This window comes from Zootoca vivipara, chromosome 2 (genome assembly GCF_965207765.1).
Source record: "Zootoca vivipara chromosome 2, rZooViv2.hap1.1, whole genome shotgun sequence".
NCBI lineage: Eukaryota > Metazoa > Chordata > Lepidosauria > Squamata > Lacertidae > Zootoca > Zootoca vivipara.
The window spans coordinates 103,507,797-103,534,543 of NC_142584.1; the positions used below are offsets into that span (position 1 = coordinate 103,507,797).

The following is a 26,747-nucleotide window of genomic DNA, read 5'->3' on the forward strand; positions in this document are numbered from 1 at the left end:
GGCGGCAGCAGCAGCAGCTCCTGCGCGGGGAGGCCCCGCTGGGTAAAGCCGCTCCTTGGCAACCGCACTTTCGCCACCCGGCTCGCCCGCCGTGTTTGTTTATGTGGGGGGCACATACCGACCCCCCAGTTTTCCCCCGGCTCGCCACACACGCACCCCGGTTTTCCCCCCCCGCCACCGTCTTCTTCCAATTTGCAAGGTCACACCTCCCGGCCGGCGGCCGTGGGCGAATCTGCTGCCGCGAATGGCAAGGCTGTGCTGGCGTCGAGAGTGATGAGGAGGGAGCGTGGAGGGGGTCTCCCGCTCAGGACTCCTGGGTCCCTCTCCGGTCCAGCTCCGGGAGGAGGAGGGGGAGCCCCGTGTCCGTGCCACGGGGGTTTGGACTGGGACTTTACTACACACCCCACCCCACCCCAACTCCCAGGGCTTCCAGGCAGGAGTAGGGGGCGGAGAAGTGGAGCCGCAGGAGTAGGGGGCTGAGAAGTGGAGCCCACTCTCTCTCTTGACAGCTTTCCCCAGGGAGAGAGAGAGGGAATCATAGAATCATAGAATTGGAAGAGACCACAAGGGCCATCCAGTCCAACCCCCTGCCAAGCAGGAAACACCATCAAAGCATTCTTGACATATGCCTGTCAAGCCTCTGCTTAAAGCCCTCCAAAGGAGGAGACTCCACCACACTCCTTGGTAGCAAATTCCACTGCCGAACAGCTCTTACTGTCAGGAAGTTCTTCCTAATGTTTAGGTGGAATCTTCTTTCTTGAAGTTTGAATCCATTGCTCCGTGTCCGCTTCTCTGGAGCAGCAGAAAACAATCTTTCTCCCTCCTCCATATGACATCCTTTCATATATTTGAACATGGCTATCATATCACCCCTTAACCTTCTCTTCTCCAGGCTAAACATACCCAGCTCCCTAAGCCGTTCCTCATAAGGCATCGTTTCCAGGCCTTTGACCATTTTGGTTGCCCTCCTCTGGACACATTCCAGTTTGTCAGTATCCTTCTTGAACTGTGGTGCCCAGAACTGGACACAGTACTCCAGGTGAGGTCTGACCAGAGCAGAATACAGTGGTACTATTACTTCCCTGGATCTAGATGCTATACTCCTATTGATGCAGCCCAGAATTGCATTGGCTTATTTAGCTGCTGCATCACACTGTTGACTCATGTCAATTTGTGGTCTACCAAGACTCTTAGATCCTAGCACAACTTCAGGCAATACCAATGAGACGGAAACATGGAAGGTGCCTAAAGAAGCCAGGGTGGCTATCTAAAGAACTTTTAACTGAGCTAAGATTTAAATGGGATATGTACAAAAAATGGAAAAAGGGGAAAATCACCAGAGAGGAATTCAAACAAATAGCCAGCATGTGTAGAGACAATGTCAGAAAAGCTAAAGCACAGAATGAACTCAGGCTTGCTAGAGAGGTTGAAAGCAACAAAAAGGGCTTTTATGGGTATGTCCGTAGCAAAAGGAAGAACAAGGAAACAGTGGGGTCACTTAGAGGAGAAGATGGTGAAATGCGAACAGGGGACAGAGAAAGGGCAGAACTCCTCAATGCCTTCTTTGCCTCAGTCTTCTCCAAAAAAGAAAACAATGCCCGACCTGAAGAATATGGAGCAGATGATTCAGCAGGGGAAACACAGCCCAGAACAAATAAGGAGGTAGTACAAGAATACTTGGCTAGTTAGATGTATTCAAGTCTCCAGGGCCAGATGAACTACATCCAAGAGTATTAAAAGAACTGGCAGAGGTGATTTCCGAACCACTGGCAGTAATCTTTGAGAATTCCTGGAGAACAGGCGAAGTCCCAGCAGACTGGAGGAGGGCAAATGTCCCTATTTTCCAAAAGGGGGAAAGAGAGAACCCAAACAATTACCGCCCAGTCAGCCCAACATCAATACCAGGAAAAGTTCTAGAGCAAATCATTAAGCAAATGGTCTGTGAGCACCTAGAAAGGAACGCTGTGATCACTAAAAGTCAGCATGGGTTTCTGAAAAATAGGTCATGTCAGACTAATCTGATCTCATTTTTTGACAGAGTCACAAGCCTGGTAGATGAAGGGAACGCTGTGGATGTAGCATATCTTGATTTCAGCAAGGCCTTTGACAAGGTGCCCCATGATATTCTTGTAAAGAAGCTAGTAAAATGCAGGCTAGACAATGCTACCATTCAATGGATTTGTAACTGGCTGACTGACCGAACGGCTTAGGGAGCTTAGGGAGCTGGGCATGTTTAGCCTGGAGAAGAGAAGGTTAAGGGGTGATATGATAGCCATGTTGAAATATATTAAAGGATGCCATATAGAGGAAGGAGAAAGGTTGTTTTCTGCTGCTCCAGAGGAGCGGACACGGAACAATGAATTCCAACCACAAAAAAGAAGATTCCACCTAAACATTAGGAAGAACTTCCTGACAGTAAGAGCTGTTCAACAGTGGAATTTGCTGCCAAGGAGTGTGGTGGAGTCTCCTCCTTTGGAGGTCTTTAAGCAGAGGCTTGACAGCCATCTGTCAGGGCCATCTGTCAGGAATGCTTTGATGGTGTTTCCTGCTTGGCAGGGGGTTGGACTGGATGGCCCTTGTGGTCTCTTCCAAGTCTATGATTCATGATTCTATGATTCAAGTTTATACACCCATCTCCATCCAGCAGAAGCTCAGTGCACTGTCTGGGTAGGGAGGAAAGCTAGTGAGGGGTGTGACTTGGGGATACCTTTGAGGGCTAGAGAGAGAGAGAGGCATTGCTGCTGCTTTTATTGCTATTGTTAAATAAAATACATGCAGTCAGGGAAGTTAAGAGGGGGCAGGGAAGGTAAAACATCAGATTTCTCAACATAATTTTAGAAGAATCCCTCATTTATTTCAACATAACATTGTTTTCAACCTTTTTGTGATTAACCTTCTTTCATGCCAGTATTGTATGAAATTATACCAACATTCCAAAAAGTGTCTTTGAGTTCTGCTTCCTCCCTCAATTTTATTTTAATATGCTTTTTTATATAAGAAAAAAAACCCAAAAGTGACCTATTTCATATACTTCTTTTCAGTTCCTCTAACAAAGGAGATTGTCAAATGTGTATAAAAATGAGTGATCTATACAATATTTGCAACCCATTTGTTAATATTTATACTGTATTATGAATGCTGAAAGAGTTTTTATTAAATGAATGAATCCTGTATAAAATTAAGCTTTATTTTTCAGGCCAGGGTGGACAGCTTGTGTGGATTATTTGGCAACCCACTATTTTACCCTGAATGGCTGGGGCTCTTTTTCAAGGTAAAACCCAAAGAACAGCTGTGTAGAAAGTGAATAGATCTTTGTTCTTGGCTGAAACCATCCACGCAGTTTAGGTTTTGTTGTACAAAAATATAATAAAATACTGCTACCACAAAAAACCCAGTTTACAAGCAGTGGTTAGCATCTCTTCCACTACTTTCTGGAACTTCAGATAGAGAGCCCCTTCATCTAATCGAAAGGTTTGTAAAATCAGACTTCCACTTTTCCCAACTTGAAAGCCTGTTTGAAAGTGGAAGTGCTGAAAAGATAGCAGAGACTACGCTTGCCTAAGAGTCAGGAGAAGGGAATTCCAAAGGCTGCTGTGCAGCAACACTAAAGGCCCGATTCCCACACTTTGCAGGATAGAACTCCTGACAAGGTGTTCGCCTGCAGAGAGTAGTGAATAAGGTGATGACTTCTTCATTTTTTCCCCTCAAAAATTATTTCCTGTAGCACAAATGGATGAACTATTGCCTATTAATGACTAAAATGAGGTATATTCCATTGAAATATTAAAAAAGGTTATATGCACAAACCGTTTTTAGGGTTTTTTTTGTATGCCGTTTTACCATTTCATAAAATTGTATTAACAATTCTATATACATTTCGTATCAAATTTGGACACAACACCACATTCCACAATGGGGAGTGTTCTTAGCAACATAGGGTATACAAATGTCACACCTGCGCAAGGTAAAAGCCCCTTTTTGGGACCTCAAAACTCAGCCAGCAGACCCTGCCGGGCAAGCTGGGAAAAGAACCTACAGGAGAGGTAGCAAAACATCGTCCTCTATACTGTTACCACAGCTAAAAAAAGCTCCCTTGTGTGTTTGATGACCCTATATAATGTTGTATATATGTGACTCTAAAGCTTGGGTTCAATTTTATATCTGCTTACAGTGACTTCAAAAATGGTCAAAAAACTGATGAATAAAATTTTTTAAATCATTTTGTGCGTGAGGTTTTTTTATCAAATCTTTTGAAAGTAGGATTTTATTTAATCTTTAATGAAAGCTCATCAAATTATGATACAGGGAAATGAGGTTGTAAAAAAGTCATCACCCTAGTAGTGAACCATTGGGTATATAAGGGGGGAGCTGAACTTTCACTACTATTAAATCCCTGTGAGTGTAAACATGAAATGGCAATTAAGAGCTTTTAAGGGGCAGACTTAATTTAAAGGCATTAAACTATCCCAGGCCCATAGAAACAGGAACACGTATTCCTTAAAAAATAAAAAAACAGATTCTGATTTTAAAACCTAAGGAACCTCCGAAAGTGAAATGGCCGAGAGGTGGCGCTGTGACATCAGCTTTGTGAAGGGTGCATTTGGTGCTAGGGCCTCGAGCAGGAGAGGGCCTCCCCGAGATGGAAAAGGTAGCAGATGTACCTCTGTTGCCAGCTGCCGGCTTTTCATTATAATCCTGTCTTTCTCTAGAGAGAGCCTGCAATCGAAAGAAGCTGCACATCTGAGATTTAAAACAGCAACTTCAAAAAGAAACAACCCTTTGACACAAGTGATGTAATGAGGGTGGAAGATTATTCCTCTGAGATGCAGTATGCAATAAACAAAAAAATAAAGAATTGGTAGCCAGGAATCCATAGCTGCCAAGTTTTCCCTTTTCTCGCGAGGAAGCCTATTCAGCATAAGGGAATTTCCCTTAAAAATGGGATAACTTGGCAGCTATGCAGGAACCACAGGATCTTTCTCTGCCTCAAGCTGTTGAGTGAATAAAATCCAGGGGATGAAGAAAATGTGAACAATCATGGAATCTGGAAGGAGCTTATCATCAAAGTCCACTGAGCTCAGTGCTCACTCTCATCACCACTGAGGCTGATGAAACCAGCCAACCCTCTGGCGTTAGTCCCTAGTATCCTGAAATCAGAGGCAGCTTACCTCTGATACTCCATTTCTGGCACTGTATATAGCGGTGTTGGTGTCCATTCACTTGCCAGATTACACGAGGATAGGTCCCTGCCCTGAGGAGCCTGCAGTCTAAAAACCAACACAGGGGAAACATTATTATTCTCATGGGTAGTGGTCATCGATAGACCAGTCCTTCATAGAATCATGGTGTTGGATGAGGCCTTGTCATTCAGCCTTGCTGCTTCAGTGCGGGACATGAACGTACCTAATCCTTTCTAAAGCCACTTCTGTTAGTGGGTATTCTAAATATTCTGGGCTCATTTAAGTCCAAACTACCCGTATCGGGTAAGAACTGTAGTTTATGTAAAATACGCAGGGATTTATGATATGCAAAATGAACCATGGAAAGAAAAGAAGGGAAGTCACTGATATTTTAAGGATGTTTAAAGGAGTATTCTAAATTATAAAACAGAAAATTTAATTAAAATGATAAAGAACTGACTATAGCCAAAACATGGCTAAACCAAGCAGAACACACCCTGCAAAGTCCCACCAAAATATTTAAAGGTCAGGCGATCAACACATCACAAAGAAACTAACCAATAAAAAAATCACTAGGAAAACCCCCAGCTATTTTCCTTTATCTCTTTTGTAGACTTTTGTCCAATTTCTGTTTGCTTCATAAACTACAGTGGTACCTCGGTTTAAGTACACAATTGGTTCCGGAAGTCTGTACTTAACCTGAAACGTACTTAACCCGTACCTGCCAAGTTGCTGTCCGAGAAATAAGGGTCCCGGCCGGAAGTAGCAGACCGGAAGTAGCGCTGCCGCCATTTTGGAACTGGGCGGAGCATGCTCAGAAGTGACTTTTGATGCTGCTTTGCCCAGTTCCAAAATGGCCGCCGCACCAGAAGTCGCACTGCAGCCATTTTGGAACTGGGCAGAGCAGCATCAAAAGTCACTTCTGAGCATGCTCCGCCCAGTTTCAAAATGGCCGCTGCGCCAGAATAAACCGGAGGAAAACAAAAAAATCTGTTTTTTCAGCTAGGAACAGCTGGAAAAACGGGGATTTCCCGGGGAATACGGGAGACTTGGCAACTATGACTTAACCTGAATCGAATTTTCCCATTGAAAGTAATGGAAAGTGGTTTAATCCGTTCCAGACATACTCAACCTGAACCGTACTTAACCCGAAGTATGAGTGTAATTGTTTCTGGAAGTCCGTACCTAACCTGAAGCGTACTTAACCTGAAGCGAACTTTCCCATTGAAAGTAATGGAAAGTGGATTAATCCGTTCCAGACGGTCCGCGGAGTACTTAAACTGAAGCGTACTTAACCTGAAGCGAACTTTCCCATTGAAAGTAATGGAAAGTGGATTAATCCGTTCCAGACGGGTCCGCAGAGTACTTAAACTGAAAGTACTCAAACCGAAGCGTACTTAAACCAAGGTATGACTGTACTGATATTGACATGAGGCATATTTGGCCTTGGGGGAAAGTTTATATTTTGTTTACATTTCAGCAGCACATAACTGAACTACCGAACCTGCCCCCCACAGGAGGCAGTGACTGCCACCAATTTGAATGGCTTTAAGAGAGTAATGGACAAAATGGGGGGGGCAGCGAAAGCTATCAGTGGCTACTACGGTAGCCATGATGACGATGCTCTTCCTCTATAGTTTTGGGCTACAATGCTTCTGAATGCCAGTTGCTGGAAACCACAGAAGGGGAGAGAGAGGGCTCTTGTGCTTGGATCCTGCGGGTTTCCTGCAGGGACCTGGGTGACCACTGTGACAACAGGATGCTGTGCTAAGACGGGCCATTGGCCTGATCCAGCAGGCTCTTATTTTGTTTGCAGCAGAGTCTGTTGTTGTTTCCTGACAGTGTGTTAATTGGGGATCTGATAATAGGTGGTGATATCCTGTTTCGTATACATATTGGGGGGAAAGCGGGCTCCAGGTTCAGAGATTGGCATTCATTCATTCCCTGGTCTGAAATCTCTGAGACCTGGAGCCAAACTGCGTAGATAATTGCTGTACCATTGTTGACCTGACTCAGAATAAAGCAGCTTCCTTTGTTCCTAAGGAAAAATAAGTAATAAAATCTTGTATCGTCACTCAAGTGCTGCAAATAAATAAATAAATAAATAAAAAATCTTCCTATTTCCATGTCAGCAAAAGTAGGAAAAACAACCTGATCTTCATTTGAGCTGCCTAGGCTTGGAGCCTGCTGTTACATCAGGGGCTTCTTAGTGAGTCAATTACTCCCATTAATCACAGAACTTTAAGGAAAGAATCTATAATTATTACATGATGTTTTTTAATAAAGCCATGGTGGAGGCTGTGAGCTGAGGCAAGCTGTTTATTTACCATTTCTAGCCTATCTTGACCCAAAGGCTGAGGACTTGGTCATTGAAAATACTCTTTGGAGGGGAGTATTTCGCTTGAGAAAGGGATGGCTCTCTCTCCCTAGAATTCATCTTCACTGGTCAATTTATTCTTTTGATAAATGCTTATGCCATTATGTGAACATAAGAACAGCCCTTGCTGGATCAGACCAAAAGGCCCATCTACTCCAGCTTCCTGTTTCTTCAGAGCTCAACCAGATGGCTTTGGAGAGCTAGCAAGCAAGCAGGAAGCCCACGGTTGTTTTGTCACTCTTGATGTTGCTGCAGGACTGTTTTTGCTTCTGGGATCTGTTCTTAGGAATGATCATGGTTAAGAAACAATGTCCACGGAACGGGGCCATCCTGAGAATCAGAAATGTGAGTTGTCCTCCCTTGTCACAAGGAGCATAAAACCATATTTGCCTGGTATGGCATAGTCCAGGTTCACATATAAACCCATAGCCAACAGCAAGCTTCTGGGATAGCTCAGTTGGTAGAGCTCAAGACTCTGAATTTCAGGGTTGTGGGTTCAAGCTCACATTGGGCAAAAGATTCCTGCATTGCAGGGGGTGGGATTAGATGACCCTAGGTAAAGGTAAAGGGGCCCCTGACCATTAGGTCCAGTCGTGACCGACTATGGGGTTGCGCGCTCATCTCGCATTATTGGCCGAGGGAGCTGGCGTATAGCTTCCAGGTCATGTGGCCAGCATGACAAAGCCGCTTCTGGCAAACCAGAGCAGCACATGGAAACGCCGTTTACCTTTCCGCTGTAGCGGTTCCTATTTATCTACTTGCATTTTGACGTGCTTTCGAACTGCTAAGTTGGCAGGAGCTGGGACCAAGCAACGGGAGCTCACCCCGTCACAGGGATTCAAACCGCTGACCTTCTGATCAGCAAGCCCTAGGCTCAGTGGTTTAACCACAGCGCCACCTGGGTCCCAGATGATCCTAGTGGTCCCTGCAATTCTACATTTCTTTGATTCTTATTTTCCTTTAAAAACTATGATTAGTTACAGGTAACTAATTACTATCGGTATAATTAGTTACACGAAAGCTCATACCAATGGCAAACTTAGTTGGTCTCTAAGGTGCTACTGGAAGGAATTTTTTTAATTTTTTTGTTTAAACTATAATTAATAAACCATAGTTGAGGTACTGGCCTGGATTCGCATGTAAGATTAACTCACTCACTAAGGTTTTTTTAAACCAGGGTTTAATGTTACGGGCAAACCAGGTCGTAGTTGCTAGGAGTTTTTGAGGTGAGGCCCAGTCAACCTAGATTAGACAACAAGCATCACCAGCCTATGTGTGTGTAGCTGTGCACCCCTGTTTATTGACGTATGCGAAGATTTAGGAGACGTTGCCGATTACAAATATACTAATAGTACAGTCCTATGAAGGCCTACTCAGAAGTTAGTCCAGGCATCCCCAAACTTCGGCCCTCCAGATGTTTTGGACTACAATTCCCATCTTCCCTGACCACTGGTCTTGTTAGCTAGGGATCATGGGAGTTGTAGGCCAAAACATCTGGAGGGCCGCAGTTTGGGGATGCCTGAGTTAGTCTATTTAGTTAAAGGCTCCTTGCTCCAAGGTGAATGTGTAGAATTGCAGCCTAAAGGCTGTCCTGAATTTCCACCACGGCTCGAGTTAAAAAAAGGGTGGAGAAACAAACTTATTTTGTTGGGAAATCCAGAAATTTAGACAAACTCAAGACTGACCTGGGAGAAACACTCTTTCTCCTTGGGTATCTCTTTAAGGAACACTTTTCTAGGTGGCTGTAGCTAGGCAGCTCTAGAAATTCCTTGTTAGTTCCTAAAAAGCAGCCTTGCAGACCATTCTTAACATTTGTGCTTGAGCATTTGGTCACTTCCTATATTCGCCCAGAGGTCTTCATTTTCTGCTGACACCAGTTGCCATGGAACCAAGGTATCCTCGTCACAATGACGCTTACGCGGAATGTCCTGTCTCTAACTGAAAGTGGCCATTTTGGTGGTGGTGGTGACTAATGCCAGGCAAATGCAGGATCAGAGTGTCTTTCTCTCTATGTGAATCATCCGCCTTCCCCACAAATTGCGGTTTTTCTAATGGGAACAAGAAGAGAACAGCTCTTTGTCACTCTAGCCTGTTCTTCGCTCCTATTTTTAGTAATTGGAACATAGGATGCTGCCTTTTACAGTCAGGCTATTGGGTCATAGGACCCCCAAGCCCGTGGGCCAAATTTGGCCCAGCATGGGTCCCAGTTTGGCCATTTACTCCAAACCATGCCCACCAAGCTGGCTTTCAGGTGTTTGGGATGCACTGCACAAAGGAAGCTGTCGTCTGTGCATGCACAACCATAGAATCATAGAATCGTAGAGTTGGAAGAGACCACAAGGGCCATCCAGTCCAACCCCCTGCCAAGCAGGAAACACCATCAAAGCATTCCTGGCAGATGGCTGTCAAGCATCTACTTAAAGACCTCCAAAGAAGGAGACTCCACCACACTCCTTGGCAGCAAATTCCACTGCCGAACAGCTCTTACTGTCAGGAAGTTCTTCCTAATGTTTAGGTGGAATCTTCTTTCTGGTAGTTTGAATCCATTGCTCCGTGTCTGCTTCTCTGGAGCAGCAGAAAACAACCTTTCTCCCTCTTCTATATGACACCCTTTTATATATTTGAACATGGCTATCATATCACCCCTTAACCTTCTCTTCTCCAGGCTAAACATACCCAGCTCCCTAAGCCAATGGCCATCTCAAATAAACTCACACTGTGAGGAAGCCCAAAGTGAGCGGGGCTTAAATTTTCCAGCTGGATTGAAGCTGGCTTGAAGGAAAAACACACACATCCGACAACAGTATTTGTCAAGAGAGCACAGGACCGATGTGGACCGTGTGAATGTGACTTGAAAAAGTAGCCATGATGGCAGCACACTGGGTGTGGGGTAAGTGGTAGTGTGAACACACCCTTGGTTGGCTGTGCCTGTCATTGGCTCTGTGGTGCCCCCTGCTGTTGGCCTCCTTGCATTCTGCCCTATCAGGTCACCTGCCATCATTGCTTCCTACGCAGTTAAGGGTTTACAAACTGCCAAGGCCATTTGCTAAGCATACTGCCTGCCTGCCACGATGAGCTGCCCAGGAATCGAGCCCCTTCCCACCCAAGTTACCTGCACCTTCTTGGCCAAAGACAAAAGGTGGACGCCCAGCCTGGGATGCAGGAGGAGTGTGTGTGTGTGGGGGGGGTGATGGCGATGATGGGAAGCCTTTGAAGGGTGGCCCTCCCGCCGCATCAGATCCTGCCAGCTTCTGCTGTTCCATGTTTTATTCAGGCAGGCTCAGCCCTGGGCTGTGCTTTCGCTTCCTGAGAGCAGAGATAAAGTAGGCCACATGCCCTGCTGCGGGAATACTCCCTTCCCATCTGCTTGCTGGCTTCAAACAATTGAACCTCACCAGGCTGGGCAGTCGCCGCTGCTGTGCACTGAAATATCCCTCCTGGAGAGTTTGCAGAGGGAGTCTTAGGGGGGGCTGGAGAATTGCTGCATTGGTGGAAAGAAGCTCCTAGCTTATAGGCTTACAATATCAGGGTTTCCCCATCTGTCAGGGAAATGAAAGATTTGTCCTAAAACTTAGGTCAAACATTTCGAACATTTCGAGCACGTGGGCTCCCCACCACCAAGGAATCCTAGGAACTGAGGTTTGTTAAGGGTGCTGGAAATTGTAGCACTGTGGGGGGCAAACTACAGTTCCCAGTGTTGTGTGTGTGTGTGTGTGTGTGTGTGTGTGTGTGTGTGTGTGTGTGTGTGTGTGAAAGCCGTATGTGTTTCATGTGCTTTAATGGTATGGTGTTGCATATCCTTAGTCTGGAAAAGAAGACCCCAGCAGTGTTCAGTTGCTATTCTCAAGGTGCCATTGGGCAAATGGGATATTTGGCCTGGGCTCTGGGCATGGAAGACGCTTCTATTTCAAAGGGCTTGGTAAAGCAGGTGCCTGTATGGCTAGAAAACTGTATGCCATTTGAAATGTCACAATGGCCTGCTTTATGTTTCTACCCTCAGCTCTGATCTTTTCTGAATTAAGCTATAATAGTTTAGCTTTGCCTTCCTTGTCTCTGTTGCCAGTGCTGTTGGTTTCTTGTCCAAAATCCCCACATCCCGGTGGCTTCATCAGATTAGCAATTCATTTTGTACTCAGGGCTGCGGTGGAGTTGCTATCAGTAAACTGAATCTTTAAAAAGCCCTGCAACTTTACTAGTTCCCAAAGTGGGATAAGCAGAGGCCTACCTCTTGAGGTAGCCAGGTGGACCCAGGTGGCGCTGTGGTTAAACCACTGAGAGCCTAGGGCTTGCTGATCAGAAGGTCGGCGGTTCGAATCCCTGTGACGGGGTGAGCGCCCGTTGCTTGGTCCCAGCTCCTGCCAACCTAGCAGTTCGAAAGCACGTCAAAATGCAAGTACAGTAGATAAATAGGAACCGCTACAGCGGGAAGGTAAACAGCATTTCCATGTGCTGCTCTGGTTTGCCAGAAGCGGCTTTGTCATGCTGGCCACATGACGAAGCTGTACGCCGGCTCCCTCGGCCAATAATGCGAGATGAGCGCGCAACCCCAGAGTCGGTCACGACTGGACCTAATGGTCAGGGCTCCCTTTACCTTTACCTCTTGAGCTGGTCATTAATTGGGAAGTTTAGCCTGAGATGGCAGAAAGCTACAACCCCACAGCTGGTTCATCCCACTGGGACAACTACCCTGGAACACCATAGAATTATAGAACTGTGTAAAGTTGGAAGGGATCCTGAAGGTCATCTAGCCCAACCCCCAGCAGTGCAGGAATCACAGCTAACAAATCCCTGACAGATGGCCACCCAACCTCTGTTTTAAAACCCTCTTGCCGCCAGAAAGTTCTTCCTGATGTTTAGTTGGAACCTCCTTCCTTGTCATTTGAACCCATCGGTTCGGGTCCTGCCTCCCGGAGCAGCAGAAAACAAGCGAGCTCCATCTCCCACTTGACAGCCCTTCAGATATTTGAAGATGGCTATCCTATCATCTCTCGGTCATCTCTTATCCGGGCTAATCACACCCAACTGCCTCAACCATTCCTCACAAGGCTTGGTTTCCAGGATCCCTCATCGACAACAACAACACACGCACACACGCAAAAGAACCTGGGGCCAAGGATGGTTTATTGTCGACAACCAGGCAGAAACAGAACTCGGTGGCGCCTTATTTAGCGAACCTGAAGAAAATCATCGTCCCTGGGTGCCCTCAGTGAAATGCAGGCTTCCTTGCAAACTCCTTCTTGGTCCGTGCCCCTTGCCAAGGGCTGGTTTGTGAACTCTGGTGCCATCCGTTGGGAGATTCTGGGTGGGTTCATGCTTTTGTGCTGGCATCTCCGAGGGCACCTGTGCGAGGCAGGGAGGTCACACCCCGGCCCACCTCCCACAGAGAGAGCTGTCCCAGCCACCCAGCCCATTGGGGACACCCAATTGGTAGGAGTCGTCTCAGTCCCAGCTGGAGAGGAACGTCCTCATTGGCTCAGGCTGCGGCAGAGGGCGGAGCTACTGCGGACTAGGAGAAAGGGGCTTGATGTCGCGGGTCTTCATGTAGGAGAGGAGCTGCTCGGGGATTTCGGCCAGGACATCCTTTGCCAGGCGTGCCATGCTCAACACGTGGTTCCCAGAATGGTCCACGTAATCCCGGAATGGCACAAACTGGGCGGAAAGAGAGAGAAGGGGGTGGGCACAAACAAACAAACAAACAAAGATGTTTATTCGGCTTTACACCCATCATAAAACACAACACAACAAAACAAAACAAATAAAACAGCGGACTCGTACAAGCCACAAATAATATAACACAATTCACAGCTCACAAGAAGGGGGTGGGTGCTTGGCCAGATCCTGCCCCCACCCACCCACCCCAAAAAACCCCCACCCTTTGGCATTCCTGATCCATCCATGCTCTCTGGAAAAGTTACCTGCACAATGTCTCTCTCAGCATAGCGCCCCCTGGAGGAGACTCGCACTTCATCTCCGTCCAGCTCTTCCATAGCTGAGGACCACACAATAATGAATTACTGCTAAGATTTGTTGCCTTCCTCCTTGGGTCGCTGCCCAAGTACAGGGTACCCACGAAAGGACTTTCCCCCTGCATGCAACCCATAGAATCATAGAGTTGGAAGAGACCACAAGGGCCATCCAGTCCAACCCCCTGCCAAGCAGGAAACACCACCAAAGCATTCTTGACATATGCCTGACAAGCCTCTGCTTAAAGACCTCCAAAGAAGGAGACTCCACCACCACACTCCTTGGTAGCAAATTCCACTGCCGAACAACTCTTACTGTCAGGAAGTTCTTCCTAATATTCAGGTGGAATCTTCTTTCTTATAGTTTGAATCCATTGCTCCGTGTCTGCTTCTCTGGAGCAGCAGAAAACAACCTTTCTCCCTTCTCTATATGACATCCTTTTATATATTTGAACATGGCTATCATATCACCCCTTAACCTTCTCTTCTCCAGGCTAAACATACCCAGCTCCCTAAGCCGTTCCTCATAAGGCATCGTTTCCAGGCCTTTGACCATTTTGGTTGCCCTCCTCTGGACACATTCCAGTTCGTCAGTATCCTTCTTGAACTGTGGTGCCCAGAACTGGACACAGTACTCCAGGTGAGGTCTGACCAGAGCAGAATACAGTGGTATTATTACTTCCCGGGATCTAGATGCTATACTCCTATTGATGCAGCCCAGAATTGCATTGGCTTTTTTAGCTGCTGCATCACACTGCTGACTCATGCCCAGTTCCACGAGGCAACACTTACCCAGAAAATCAGCCGGCCCTACTCCCACGATGATGATAGACATTGGCAAAGACGAGGCCTGTGGGGAGAAGGGCATTTTCTGAAATGCATCCCACGTGGCGTTTAGCGTGGACATGCACCTGCAAAGCCAGATCAAGCCTGCGAGGAGCCCTGGGCTAATCTAAATCCACACATTTGCAGCTGTGTATGCACACATGCAAAAACATGTTACGTACAACAGCAATGGACACTGCTACATATCTTGACTGCAAAGCTGTTGATATCCCTCAGCACAGCAGGGCCGTGCTGGGACCTCTCGGCCTCATTCTGCCGGCGGTTAATGTCCACACCATCGTTTATGTAAAGAAGGCCTTTTTATGGGGGGGGGGCAATGAGGAAGCCTGTGTTGACTGCTTTACTGCAAATTCAATCGAGAAGGCAGTGAGGGCAGGTGGAGGCCACCGGTTTCTTCAAGAAGGCATTGAAGGTGACATTGGGAGCTGCTGGTCGACCAGCTTTCTTCCCCACCCCTCTCCCAGCATGGGAAGGGAGAGTTTGGACTCACGCTGACAATGGCTTCCTTGGTTTGCAGCATGTCAGAGATGACTCCGTCCGTGATGATGAGCAGGACGTAATATTGGGACCCGTCGGTCTCCTGGGCCGCCAACCTGGGGAAGAGGGAGAGTCGAGAGGACCAAGACATACCTTGCTTCTTCACCGCTTCCCACTGCACTATGGACCTCTGCCCGCCAAGCAAACAGAGTTCTCAGCCGGAGAGTTGAAAAAGAGGGTATTATTATTATTATTATTATTCCCTGCCCATCTGGCTGGGTTTCCCCAGCCACTCTGGTCGGCTTGCAGCATATCTAAAAACTTAATTAAAAACATCAAATGTTTATAAACCTTCTGATACAGGGCTGCCTCTAGAATGTCTTCTAAAAGTTACGTCATTCCTTATCTCCTTGACATCTGAACGGAGGGTGTTCCACTACTGAGAAGGTTTGGGTTGGCGGTTCCTCCACCTTTGTCTACCGCTGTCCTCGCTGGTTCAAATCGTGCTGCTCGGATCGACCAGGCAATGGGGGAGTTTCCCTAAGGCGCCACTGAAAACATGCCAGCCCGGAAGCCAGAGTGGGCTCCTTTGAAGGCAGAGGTGGTCTTGGAAAGACCAACTCAGAGACGTTCTGCCCACAGCCCAACGCAAGGCTCCCGAGAGGAAGGAGGGCAGGACCTGATTCAGCGCGCACTGCTTTTCCAGCGCCACTTACCGTGCCACCTGGTTGATGACTGGCGCAAAGTTGGTGGGTCCGTATAGCTGCACTGTGCGTAAGCTGTGGAAGTAGGATTCCAGCACTCCCTCGATGCCTTCGCAGCTGGGGTTGTCTGGGTTGTGATTCTAAGGAAAGAACAGTGCTGTTTAGCAAACACGACAGATCTCATAGGAAGGGTGGTACATGAATATTTTTCGCCAAAACAACAACAACAACAAACAACAACAACAACAACAACCAGTAACAGATAAACCCAAAGCCGAGATCTGCAAGATAGGATCTGATAGATCTCTGGCTCAGCCACCCAGTTCCTATCATCTCCAGGCTATGCCAGTCGTAGCTCCCTTATCTTGGCTTAGCTAGAGCTAAGACCAGTGGACCTTACACCACTACCAGCATAATAATAATAATAATTTATCATTTATACCCTGCCCATCCGGCTGGGTTTCCCCAGCCACTCTGGGCAGCTTCCATCAGAAATATTAAAATACACTAATTTCTTAAAGATTAAAAGCTTCCCTAAACAGGGCTGCCTTCAGGTGTCCTCTAAAAGTCTGGTAGTTGTTTTTCTTTTTGACATCTGATGGGAGGGCGTTCCACAGGGCGGGTGCCACTACCGAGAAGGCCCTCTGCCTGGTTCCCTGTAACTTGGCTTCTCGCAGCGAGGGAACCGCCAGAAGGCCCTCGGCACTGGACCTCAGTGTCCGGGCAGAGCGATGGAGGTGGAGACGCTCCTTCAGGTATAAGCATAAGCCCTTAAAAGTGGGGAGTGGCAGGGATTGGACCAAGCAGGGATTGGACCTCTGGGGATACAATAATCCAGATTTCCCCTAAAACCCGACTCCACAGGGTTGCAAAAAACTGCCTCATAGTCAAGCCAATGACCCCCTCTAGCCCAGTCCTGCCCCTCCTGACTTGGCAGTATCTTTGCTACTCCAGATGCGTGCAAATGGAGACACCAGGGGTTGAATCTGGGGCCTTACACAGAGCAGGCCCCTCCCATCATTGCAGCTGGTGGGGGGGGTTTCCACCTACCAAAGGGAACTGGTGGGACACCTTGCCATCCGGCGGGACTTTGGCTCCGAAGCCGTAGGCAGGGAAAAGCTTGTCGCTGTCATAGTCCTGGATGATTTCTCCCACTGCCTTCAGAGCCATGGCGTAGGAGCTGAGCTGGTAGGGGCTCATGTAATGGAGGGAGGTGGGCTGGGAGGGAATCCCTGTGAAAAGGCATTTGGTCAGCCCCCAGAATCCCTCATCCCCACCCACCCCATTCCCCCAGCAATTCAGCCCCCACAGGCCGTACACGCAGCATTCAGAAACCAAAAAGCCAGCGACCCTCTGCCATCTTGGCTCGGCTCGGCTCTCTCCCTCCTCTGGGAATTCACAGCACCTTTAGGTAGTTCTTCATACTTTCCTTCTTCTCCTCAACAGCACCTTGATTGGCCCAATGCCTCCACTTCACTCTCCCACAGGTGAATCCCCCTCTTCCTTGGCTCCTCAGGCACTGGGACAATGGCATTCCCCCCCCCCTCCCGGTCCTGCGACTAATTCTGGTATGGAAGTACGGAAGTTCTTTGTGGAAGAAAGCCCCACATTTGAGGGCGGGGGGCAGGCAACCCCACAGAGGTGGAAGGTTAAAGATCTGTCTTTAGCCCAAGGGTCCTCGGCTGCCTGGTTACCGGCAGCTAAACTCTCCCTCTGTTCCCATAGCGACTCACGGCTGTGCTGCGCACTCACCGTTGGAGGCGGTGAAATCAATGGCGACGGTGAAATTCAGCTGTGTCCTAAGGGGTGGGATGGAGGAGAGAGAGAAATGGATGCTGCCATTCTTGTGAGCCCCCCAAAACGCCCTTAGCTGTGTTCTTCCTCATAGGTTAACCCCACCAGCATCCTGCCGGTACCCCCAAAACAGAGCCCAACCTCAAAGGTCTCTGCCAGACCTCAGGCATGTCATCCTCTCTAGGCCTCACGCGCTTGTCTTGTTCTGCCTTCCTGCCTAGGCCACCCTCCTCAAGACTCCTCCTGGGCAATACCCGAGAAGCTGTGAAGGCTGGCGTTGGTGCTTCAAGCTCTAAACAACTCAGAGACCAAATATCTGAAGCACAGCCTCATTCCCTACAGATCCTCTCAGGTGCTGAGATTGGCCCTGCTGGTAGTTCCTCTACCATCAGAGGCTTAGGCGTGGGAGTGGTGACCTGCGAGAGGGCCTTCTCTGTGGTGGCCCCCAAGCTGTGGAAGTCCCTGCAAAAGTGTGTCTGCACCTTCTTTATACAGCTTTCGAAGAATGCTGAAGACGAACCTCTTTACCCTGGCTTTTGACACTTGAGGTGTATAATTTTGGAATATATTTTCGGATATATTTTTAGGATACATATTTCTGCAATGGTGTTTTAAATGACTAATACAGTAATAACAATAACAATAACAATAATAATAATAATTCCATTATTTATACTCTACCCATCTGGGTGGGTGTCCCCAGCCATATTGGGTGGCTCCCAACATAATAATAATAATAATAATAATAATAATAATAATAATAATAATAAAGCGATAAAACATCAAACATTAAAAACTTCCCTAAACATGGCTGCCTTCAGGTGTCTTCTAAAAGTCAGATAGTTGTTTATTTCCTTGACATCTGGTGGGTAGGGCGTTCCACAGGGCAGGCACCACTACCGAGAAGGCCCTCTGCTTGGTTCCCTGTAACTTGGCTTCTCGCAGTGAGGGAACCACCAGAAGGCCCTCAGAGCTGGACCTCAGTTTCCGGGCTGGACGAAGGGGGTGGATACACCCCTTCAGGTGTACTGAGCCAAGACTGTTTAAGGCTTTAAAGGTCAGCACCAACACTTTGAATTGTGCTCGGAAACGTACTGGGGGCCAATGCTAGTCTTTCAGGACTTCATATTGTATTGCAAAGTGGCGCTTCAGTGTTGTAACCCAACCTGGGACCTTAGGGTGAAAGATGGGCATTCCATCCATCAATAACAGGGCAGCCAGACCCTGGCCCTCCACAGTCAACCAACGCACCCGCCTCGAATGTAGTCGACAAAGGTGAATTCCGACTGTACTGCGAAGGACAGCAGCGTTACCTACCGGAAACAGAGAGACACATGTAGTCAGAGAGGCTCTGTTCTGTAGCAACCTAAAGGTGCTTCTAGACCAGGCATCCCCAAACTTCGGCCCTCCAGATGTTTTGGACTACAATTCCCATCTTCCTCAACCACTGGTCCTGTTAGCTAGGGATCATGGGAGTTGTAGGCCAAAACATCTGGAGGGCCGCAGTTTGGGGATGCCTTTTCTAGACTGTTGCTATTTTGGGAGTGGGATTTGATCACATGCTGGCAAATTCAGGTTGCAGAATTACGGCTGACCTTGCACAACGAGCTTGCTTCCCCCCCCCAAAAAAAAGATTGAGGGTATTTGAGATAGGGAAAGTGAAGGGGGAATGCCAGTGTGGTGTAGTGGTTAAGAGCGGTAGACTCGTAATCTGGTGAACCAGGTTCACGTCTCCGCTCCTCCACATGCAGCTGCTGGGTGACCTTGGGCTAGTCACACTTCTTTGAAGTCTCTCAGCCCCACTCACCTCACAGAGTGTTTGTTGTGGGAGAGGAAGGGAAAGGAGAATGTTAGCCACTTTGAGACTCCTTCGGGTAGTGATAAAGCGGGATATCAACTCCAAACTCTTCTTCTTCTACCAGAAAATTTGTGGGGTTGCCTTTGCATGTCTAAACTCCCCACTGCGTTCAACTCACAAGTCCTGCCAGTGGAAGCCCACAGAAGGGTATCTGCCAGCTCAACGGGGCATTCCACCCCTCTCCCCCTTCCCAAATTGGCTTGGGAAGGTCAGGGGAACCCCCAGAACAGCCTGCGGGGCAGAAGGGGGGGGCATTCCATCCGGCAACCTGAAAAGCTTGTGCGGCAGAACATCCGTCATAGTGCTGAGCTGAATTTCTCCCAATGTGTTTTCATTGCACTGTTCACCCAATGAGCAACTGTGCAAGCCGCTTTTGGAAATGTAAATAGGAAGTTGGGGGGGGGAATCTGGACCCTGGGGAGCGTTGAAAGAGGGCTTTAAACCTATGCCCACTCCGTGCAGTCCTGATCCAGATGAGTTTCCTCGTGACCGGAAGGAAGGACTGGTGGTACAGGTGGGAATTTTGTCCCACCTCCCAAAATAACACAGAAATCTTAGTAACCCACTCCAGTTCATCCGATCATCTATGCCAGGCACCCCCAAACTTCGGCCCTCCAGATGTTTTGGACTACAATTCCCATCATCCCTGGCCACTGGTCCTCTTAGCTAGGGATCATGGGAGTTGTAGGCCAAAACATCTGAAGGGCCGCAGTTTGGGGGTGCCTGATCTATGCTCTGCAGCAGGTTAGGGTACTGACACTCCTCAAAGTTCCTTAATCCCTCATCACTGACCCACAGTGGTTGAGGACTGTTGGGAGTTGTAGTCCAGCAACATCCGGAAAGCCATGAGAGTCTCTATCCCCCGTCTTACAGGTTCAAGCCAAACCCTTCAGCAACTGGAGCTGGCGCTAAACAATTTAGGGGTGGGGAGGAGAAGAACATAACATTCCCCATACTTACAGTCCCAGAGTTAATGTATTTCTTTTTCTTGCATTTCTTCCTGGGATTAGAAACCTGGGGTCGAAACAGAAGAACAAGGAAAAGTGACTCTGTTGTCACCTCCCCAGCCACCATTTTGCCTCCCAACAACCGTCACCGAAGTTGTATCCTTTGCAACCATTGTACTTCATATTTGTGGCCATTATCAAAACCTCAACTGAGCAACTAGACAGATTGTGGGATTGTAAGGATCAATCAATCAATCAATCAAACAAACAAACAAACAAACAAACAGAAAAACAGTCCGGAAAGCCAAATCCAATCCCTTATACAAAGTAAAAAGTTACAGGTAGGTAGCCGTGTTGGTCTGACGTAGTCGAAACAAAATTAAAAAAATCCTTCCAGCAGCACCTTAGAGACCAACTCAGTTTGTCGTTGGTTTGAGCTTTCGTCTGCATGCACACTTCTTCAGATACACTGAAACAGAAGTCACCAGATGTTTATATATAGTGAGAGGGTGGTGAGGGGTATTACTCCCTCCTTGTGGTGGGAGTGGGTGATTGACTGACTGATAGCTGTTGACAACTGTTAACAACTGCAATTGGTCTTACAGGAAAAGGCAAGGGGTGAGATGGCTAAAGATACCTTTATCATGTATAATGAGATAAGAATCCAATCTCTTTATTCAGACCTGGTCTCTCCATGGTTTTAAGCTTGGTAATAAGTTGCAGTTCAGCAACTTCTCTTTCCAGTCTATTTCTGAAATTCTTTTTGTAACAAGACAGCTACTTTGAGATCTTGTATAGAATGTCCTGGGAGATTGAAGTGGAAAAGTTATCCATCTTTTCTTTTACCAACCATCTTGGGCACTATAATCACCAGGTGAGGTCTTGTGGATGGTCCTGCCACTGGGGGCTGCCTGGGTGATGATTAGCAGTGACAGAGCCTTTTTAGTGGTGGCTCCAGTTGTGGAATGCCCTCCCTTAGTGAGGTGTGCCTGTCTCCATCATTATTAACTTGCATGAAGAACTTGAAGTTATTCCTGTCCCCCACCCCATGATGGATAGAATGTTGTTTATAAGTGCAGTTGCTTCCAGAATGTTTTTAACTGAAACGGCTTTTAGATATTTTTAACTGCAAATTGCTTTTAGCGTGTTTTAGCGGTTTTAGAATATTGTTGCTCCATTTTTATTTTTAAATGGTGCATTTGCTAGCCACCCTGGGATCTGTGGGAAGGAAGGGCGGGATAGCAATCACTGTTGGCATCCATCTGTCTCGAGAGACAGACAATGGAGGGCACCTCCAAGGGGGAACTGCCGTATTAGCATTATAAATTCAATAAACAGCAGCAATGATAAGTAATTTCAGACTAGCAATCACCAACTGACATTCTGTAGTCTTGCCCCTGGTTTCATTTCTGTCTAACTCATGGGTAGGCAAACTAAGGCCTGGGGGCTGGATCCGACCCAATCGCCTTCTAAATCTGGCCCGCAGATGTGTTTTTTACATGAGTAGAATGTGTCCTTTTATTTAAAATGCATCCCTGAGTTATTTGTGGGGCCTGCCTGGTGTTTTTACACGAGTAGAATGTGTGCTTTTATTTAAAATGCATCTCTGGGTTATTTGTGGGGCATAGGACTTTGTTCATTTTTTTTCCCTTTCAAAATGTAGTCCGGCTCCCCTGAAAAAGTTTGTTGACCCCTGGTCTAACTTGTTCCGGCTTGGTCAAATTTTGCAAGTGGATTGCTTGCTTGCACGCTCTTCAATGCTGCTGAGTCGCCACTTTTCAGTTGGAAAAGGAGATCACATGAAGGTCCAACACAGCACAGTATAGCGATACATTATCCACCAACATCCAGAAGGCTGCCAGTTCAATTCCTGGTATCTCCAGGCAGGGATGGGAATATCCCTTGCCTGAAGCCCTGGAGAGCCACTGCCAATCAATGTAAACAATTCTGAGCACTGTGGGCCAACGGCCTCAGTCATAGAATCATAGAGTTGGACGGGACCCCAAGAGTCATCTAGTCCAACCCCCTGCAATGCAGGAATAAGTAAGTACAGTGGTACCTTTTTTCTCAAATGCCTTGGTACTCAAACAACTTGGAGCCCAAACACTGCAAACCCAGAAGTAAGTGTGCCAGATTGCGAACGTTTTTCAGAAGCCGAACGTGCTCCATTTTGAGTGCTATGCTTCCGTTTTGAGTGCCACACTTCTGCTGAGGTCCGTCTGTTTTTGCTATTTCTTTTGTGTTTTTGCAGCTTTTTTGTTTTGTTTTTGTGACTGTGTGGAACCCAGTTCAGCTACTGATTGATTGTGTGACTGCAGTACTGTACATTGTTTATTGCTTTCATTTTATGGATCCGTGGTCTCGTTAGATAGTATAATTCATGTTAAATTGCTGTTTTAGGGGTTGTTTTGAAAAGTCTGGAACGGGTTAATCCGTTTTGCCTTACGATTTCTATGGGAAAGCGTGCCTTGGTTTTGGAAAGCTTTGGTTTTGGAACAGACCTCCGGAACGGATTAAGTTTGAGAACCAAGGTACCACTGTATAAGGCCAAAGCAAACAAGATGAATTTTAACAGGGAGAAATGTAAAGTTTGGGCAAAAAAAAATGAAAGGTACAAATACAGGATGGGTGACACCTGGCTTGAGAGCAGTACATGTGAAAAGGATCTAGGAGTCTTGGTAGACCACAAATTTGACATGAGTCAACAGTGTGATGCAGCAGCTAAAAAAGCCAATGCAATTCTGGGCTGCATCAATAGGAGTATAGCATCTAGATCAAGGGAAGTAATAGTACCACTGTATTCCGCTCTGGTCAGACCTCACCTGGAATACTGTGTCCAGTTCTGGGCACCACAGTTCAAGAAGGATACTGACAAGCTGGAACGTGTCCAGAAGAGGGCAACCAAAATGGGGTGATTTAATAGCCATGTTCAAATATATAAAAGGATGTCATATAGAAGAGGGAGAAAGGCAGCCTTCTACATTCCTAATAACTGCTCATCTAAGTTGGCTGTGAGCCCTGGAAGACCTGCTCCTGCCTTGCAGGCGCTTTTTCTATCTGGCTTGGGAGTGCAGGGCCCTGACTGACTCCAGCTACAAAAGCTGAGGCTGCTGAAGAGGACAGAGACTCTCTTGGCTGCCTTTTGGTGCAGACCCAGCTCATATAGCATGAGCGTCCACAGCCCGCCATGAACCACCATTGGCAGGATTTGCAGCTATAGCAGTCGACATGTTCTGTGCTTGTGATAATATTTTATTCTTTTGCTAGTTATGCTGTTTTATATTTGACTTCACTTAGCGATGCTTTCTTTTGGAAATGTTTAAGAGAATTCTTCTGCTAAACCTGCATTCCGCAGTAGTGGTTTTTTTTAAAAAAAACCCAACAACAACGTTTAGGATAATATTTTAGTTTCCTGTAAATTACGTTTGAATGAATGTTAATTGTATTTAAATGTATACTTTGTATTTGGCTTTCTTCAGTAAGGTTTTTATTCTGGATTGTTTTATTTGCTGTTTTAATGTCGGTTGTAAACTGCTTTGAGATTTTCTCCCCTTAAAAATATAAAGTAGTATGGAAATGAAATGAAATAAAATGAAGAGGAGGAGGAGGAGGAGGAGGAGGAGGAGGAGGAGGAGGAGGAGGAGGAGGAGGAAGATCTGTCCCCATGATCAATATTTTCCAATAATTTCTATTCAAAAATTAGTCCTGTCTAGGAACAGGAAACTTTAGTAAGAAGCAGGGCAGATGTTGGGTGTTGCAATGGCTTTTTTGAGGGGTGGAGAGAGGGGATGATGAAGCCCAAAGGAAGGCTGTCAGTTCCAAACTAGATAGCTGGGACAGAAGCAAATGGGGTATGGCTCAAAGTTTGCTTGTAGTTTCACTTAAGGGAAACAAATGTGTTTTTCCAGAGGTTCTGAACGTCACATCTCTTTGGGGATCTTGTATGTAAAGCGATCTATAACTCAAAATCAAATCAAACTTTTATTGCTTATTCAAGAGCTATTGCCAAATCAAATAATAATAATAAATAACAACAACAACAACAACAACAACAACAACAACAACAACATCACTCAAAATATAATGAAAACAGAGTAAGAAGAGTGCAGTGTATGTTGCAGCATCTGATCCCATGCGGGATCTTCTGCAAGGAGAATAACTACAGAACTTTTTCTGTACAGTAACTCTCACTACCCAAAAAATAAATATAAAAGGATCCTGCTCATTTACAATTCGACCCAACACTTTAGCAACAAAGTCGACAGTCCCCTTCCTATCTGACATCCTTCATCCACCTTCATTATTCTAAATCATGCTGGCAATCAATCATAGGGGATTTGGCTCATTCCTTTTTAATAGACAAAGCCACTACTAGAAATCCAGATAACTCAAAAGTGATCCTGTGAGTCTGGTTTGCCAGCAAAAGAAAAAGAGAGAGAGATGAGACCAGCACGTCCTCTCAGATCCAGTCATTTTTCTCCCGCAACTGTTTCTGCTTTAAATTCCTGTCTAGGGCAATTATCTAGATTGCAGTGCAATACTGATCGCAATGTGTTTCCTTCTAGGGGGCCCGCAGGCAGCTTCCTTGGGCATCCCGACCCTCTTCTGTTTGTGTGGCAAAATACACCGTGTGACCCCAGAGCGGTGCTAGGAATACAGGCAGATGCCGCACTCAGCTACCATTTTAAGAATGCTACACGAGGCAGGATGATTGGGCTAAATCTGGCAAGAGACAGGGGCAGGCCTTGTGGAATTCATGAAGGCGTGTGCCCACACTTTTTGTCTCAGTAACGGAGTGGGCACCACACATACAGTGGTGCCTCGCTAGACGAATTTAATTCGTTCCACAGGTCTTTTCTTATAATGAAAAATTCGTCTAGCGAATCCCATAGGAATGCATTGAATTTTTTTGGAAATTTTTTTTTTTGCCCATAGGAACGCATTAATTGAATTTCAATGCATTCCTATGGGAAACCGCGATTTGCTAGACGAATTTTTCATAAAACGAATTCGTCTAGCGAGGCAACCTCCTCCAGAAAAAAACCTTTCGTTAAGCGGAAATTTTGTTAAGCAGGGCATTTGTTAAGCGAGGCACCACTGTATATCCGTTGGTCATTTCAGATTGCCACAAGCGGAGAGCTGCCTCCTTGCAAATAGCTTATATGCGGAAAAAGTTCCAGATCCCGGGGCCCTGATTCAAGGAAATATGCACTCCAGCCTGGCTCCCCCACAAGTCACTAGCCAACCCACCTCCTTGAGTGCCACCTTACAGACCCTGCGACCATCTAGTTCAGGGGTCGGCAAGGTTTATCTTGCCTGGGCCAAATTGATCCCGTGGAGATTCCTCCATGGGCTGGATTGTGTGTGTGCATGAGCTCCCACGCGCACCCATGATTTCCAGCATCTGCGCATGCGCAGACGCGATTTCCGGCGCCACGGAACCGAGTTCCCTGTGACGCGCCAGTTTAGCACAACGCGCAAGCAGGCAGCTCAGTTTGGGACTGTTTGTGGGCTGGTCAAATGACCTCCAAGGGCTGCTTCCAGCCCATGGGCCTTAGGTTCCTGACCCCTGGTCTAGTTCAGTGTTGAGAACCAGCATGGTGGAGTGGTTAGAGTGTTGGACTAAGACGCTCAGCCACGACGCTCCCTGTGAGCTTGAGCCGGCTGCCGTTTCTCATCCTAACCTACCTCACAGGGTTGTTGCGAGGATAAAATGAGAAAGGGAACAGTGTAGATCACCTCGATGAAGGGTGGGATAGGAAATAAATAAACAAAACACACTGACGGTCAGTTGCTCTCCAGGGAAGTCTTTCTCAGCCATTGTCTGGAGATGCCAGAGATTGAACCTGGGACCTTTTGCATTCAAAGCTGATGCTCTGCCAGCTGAGCTATGGCTTTCCCCCAACCTGGTGTCCTCCAGATGTTTTGGACTATAGCTCCCGCCATCCCCGGCCATTGGCCGTTCTGGCTGGGGCTGATGGGAGATGGAGCACCACAAAATTGGGAGAGTGCCCAGGGATTGGGATGGGCAGGTGGCATCTTTGGGGGGGAGGGGAGCAGCAGCTGTGGGAAAAATTCTTTCCTTCATACATCCATATACAGTCATACCTTAGATCCCAAACACCTTGGTACTCAGATGTTTTGGCTTCCGAACTCTGCAAACCTGGAAGTTAGTGTTTGCGAATGTTGTTTGGAACCTGAACGTCCAACGGGGCTTCCGCGGTTTCCGATTGGCTGCAGGAGCTTCCTGCAGCCAATCAGAAGCCGCACTTTGGTTTCTGAACATTTTGGAAGTTGAATGGACTTCCGGAACGGATTCCATTCGACTTCCAAGGTCGAATTGAACACAATGGTTTTGAACACAATGGTTACTTTTTTAGCATATACCGTGCAACGTGGTTGCATGCTAAATATATTATCCGAAGCAACTTTGAGCATGAGCAGAATCTGCCTGCCAAGGCATCCCAGAGAAATCTTGTTTGGTATCCCACCTCCCGGCTCCAACTGCGCCAGCCCCTAATGCTCCCCTATTTCTCATAACACCGCAAGCTGAAGTTCGCTGTGAACAGATTCAGGATGATTATTTATTCCCTCTGACAGA

At 46.9% G+C, this 26,747-nt stretch overlaps 1 protein-coding gene across 1 annotated transcript in view; it reads right to left on the reverse strand.

Annotated features, from left to right (window-relative positions):
* Positions 1–12,656: 12,656 nt before the first annotated feature.
* CPNE9 (copine family member 9) overlaps positions 12,657–26,747 on the reverse strand; it is a 63,434-nt gene continuing 49,343 nt past the window's right edge. The window contains exons 12-20 of the mRNA XM_088662651.1: positions 20,160–20,213; positions 18,593–18,654; positions 17,300–17,346; positions 16,598–16,779; positions 15,560–15,687; positions 14,857–14,959; positions 14,313–14,370; positions 13,473–13,546; positions 12,657–13,206 (exon numbers count right to left, since the gene is read on the reverse strand). Coding sequence (XP_088518777.1) covers positions 13,054–13,206; positions 13,473–13,546; positions 14,313–14,370; positions 14,857–14,959; positions 15,560–15,687; positions 16,598–16,779; positions 17,300–17,346; positions 18,593–18,654; positions 20,160–20,213 — 861 coding nt within the window. The 3' untranslated portion in view covers positions 12,657–13,053. The remainder of the gene's footprint in view (positions 13,207–13,472; positions 13,547–14,312; positions 14,371–14,856; positions 14,960–15,559; positions 15,688–16,597; positions 16,780–17,299; positions 17,347–18,592; positions 18,655–20,159; positions 20,214–26,747) is intronic.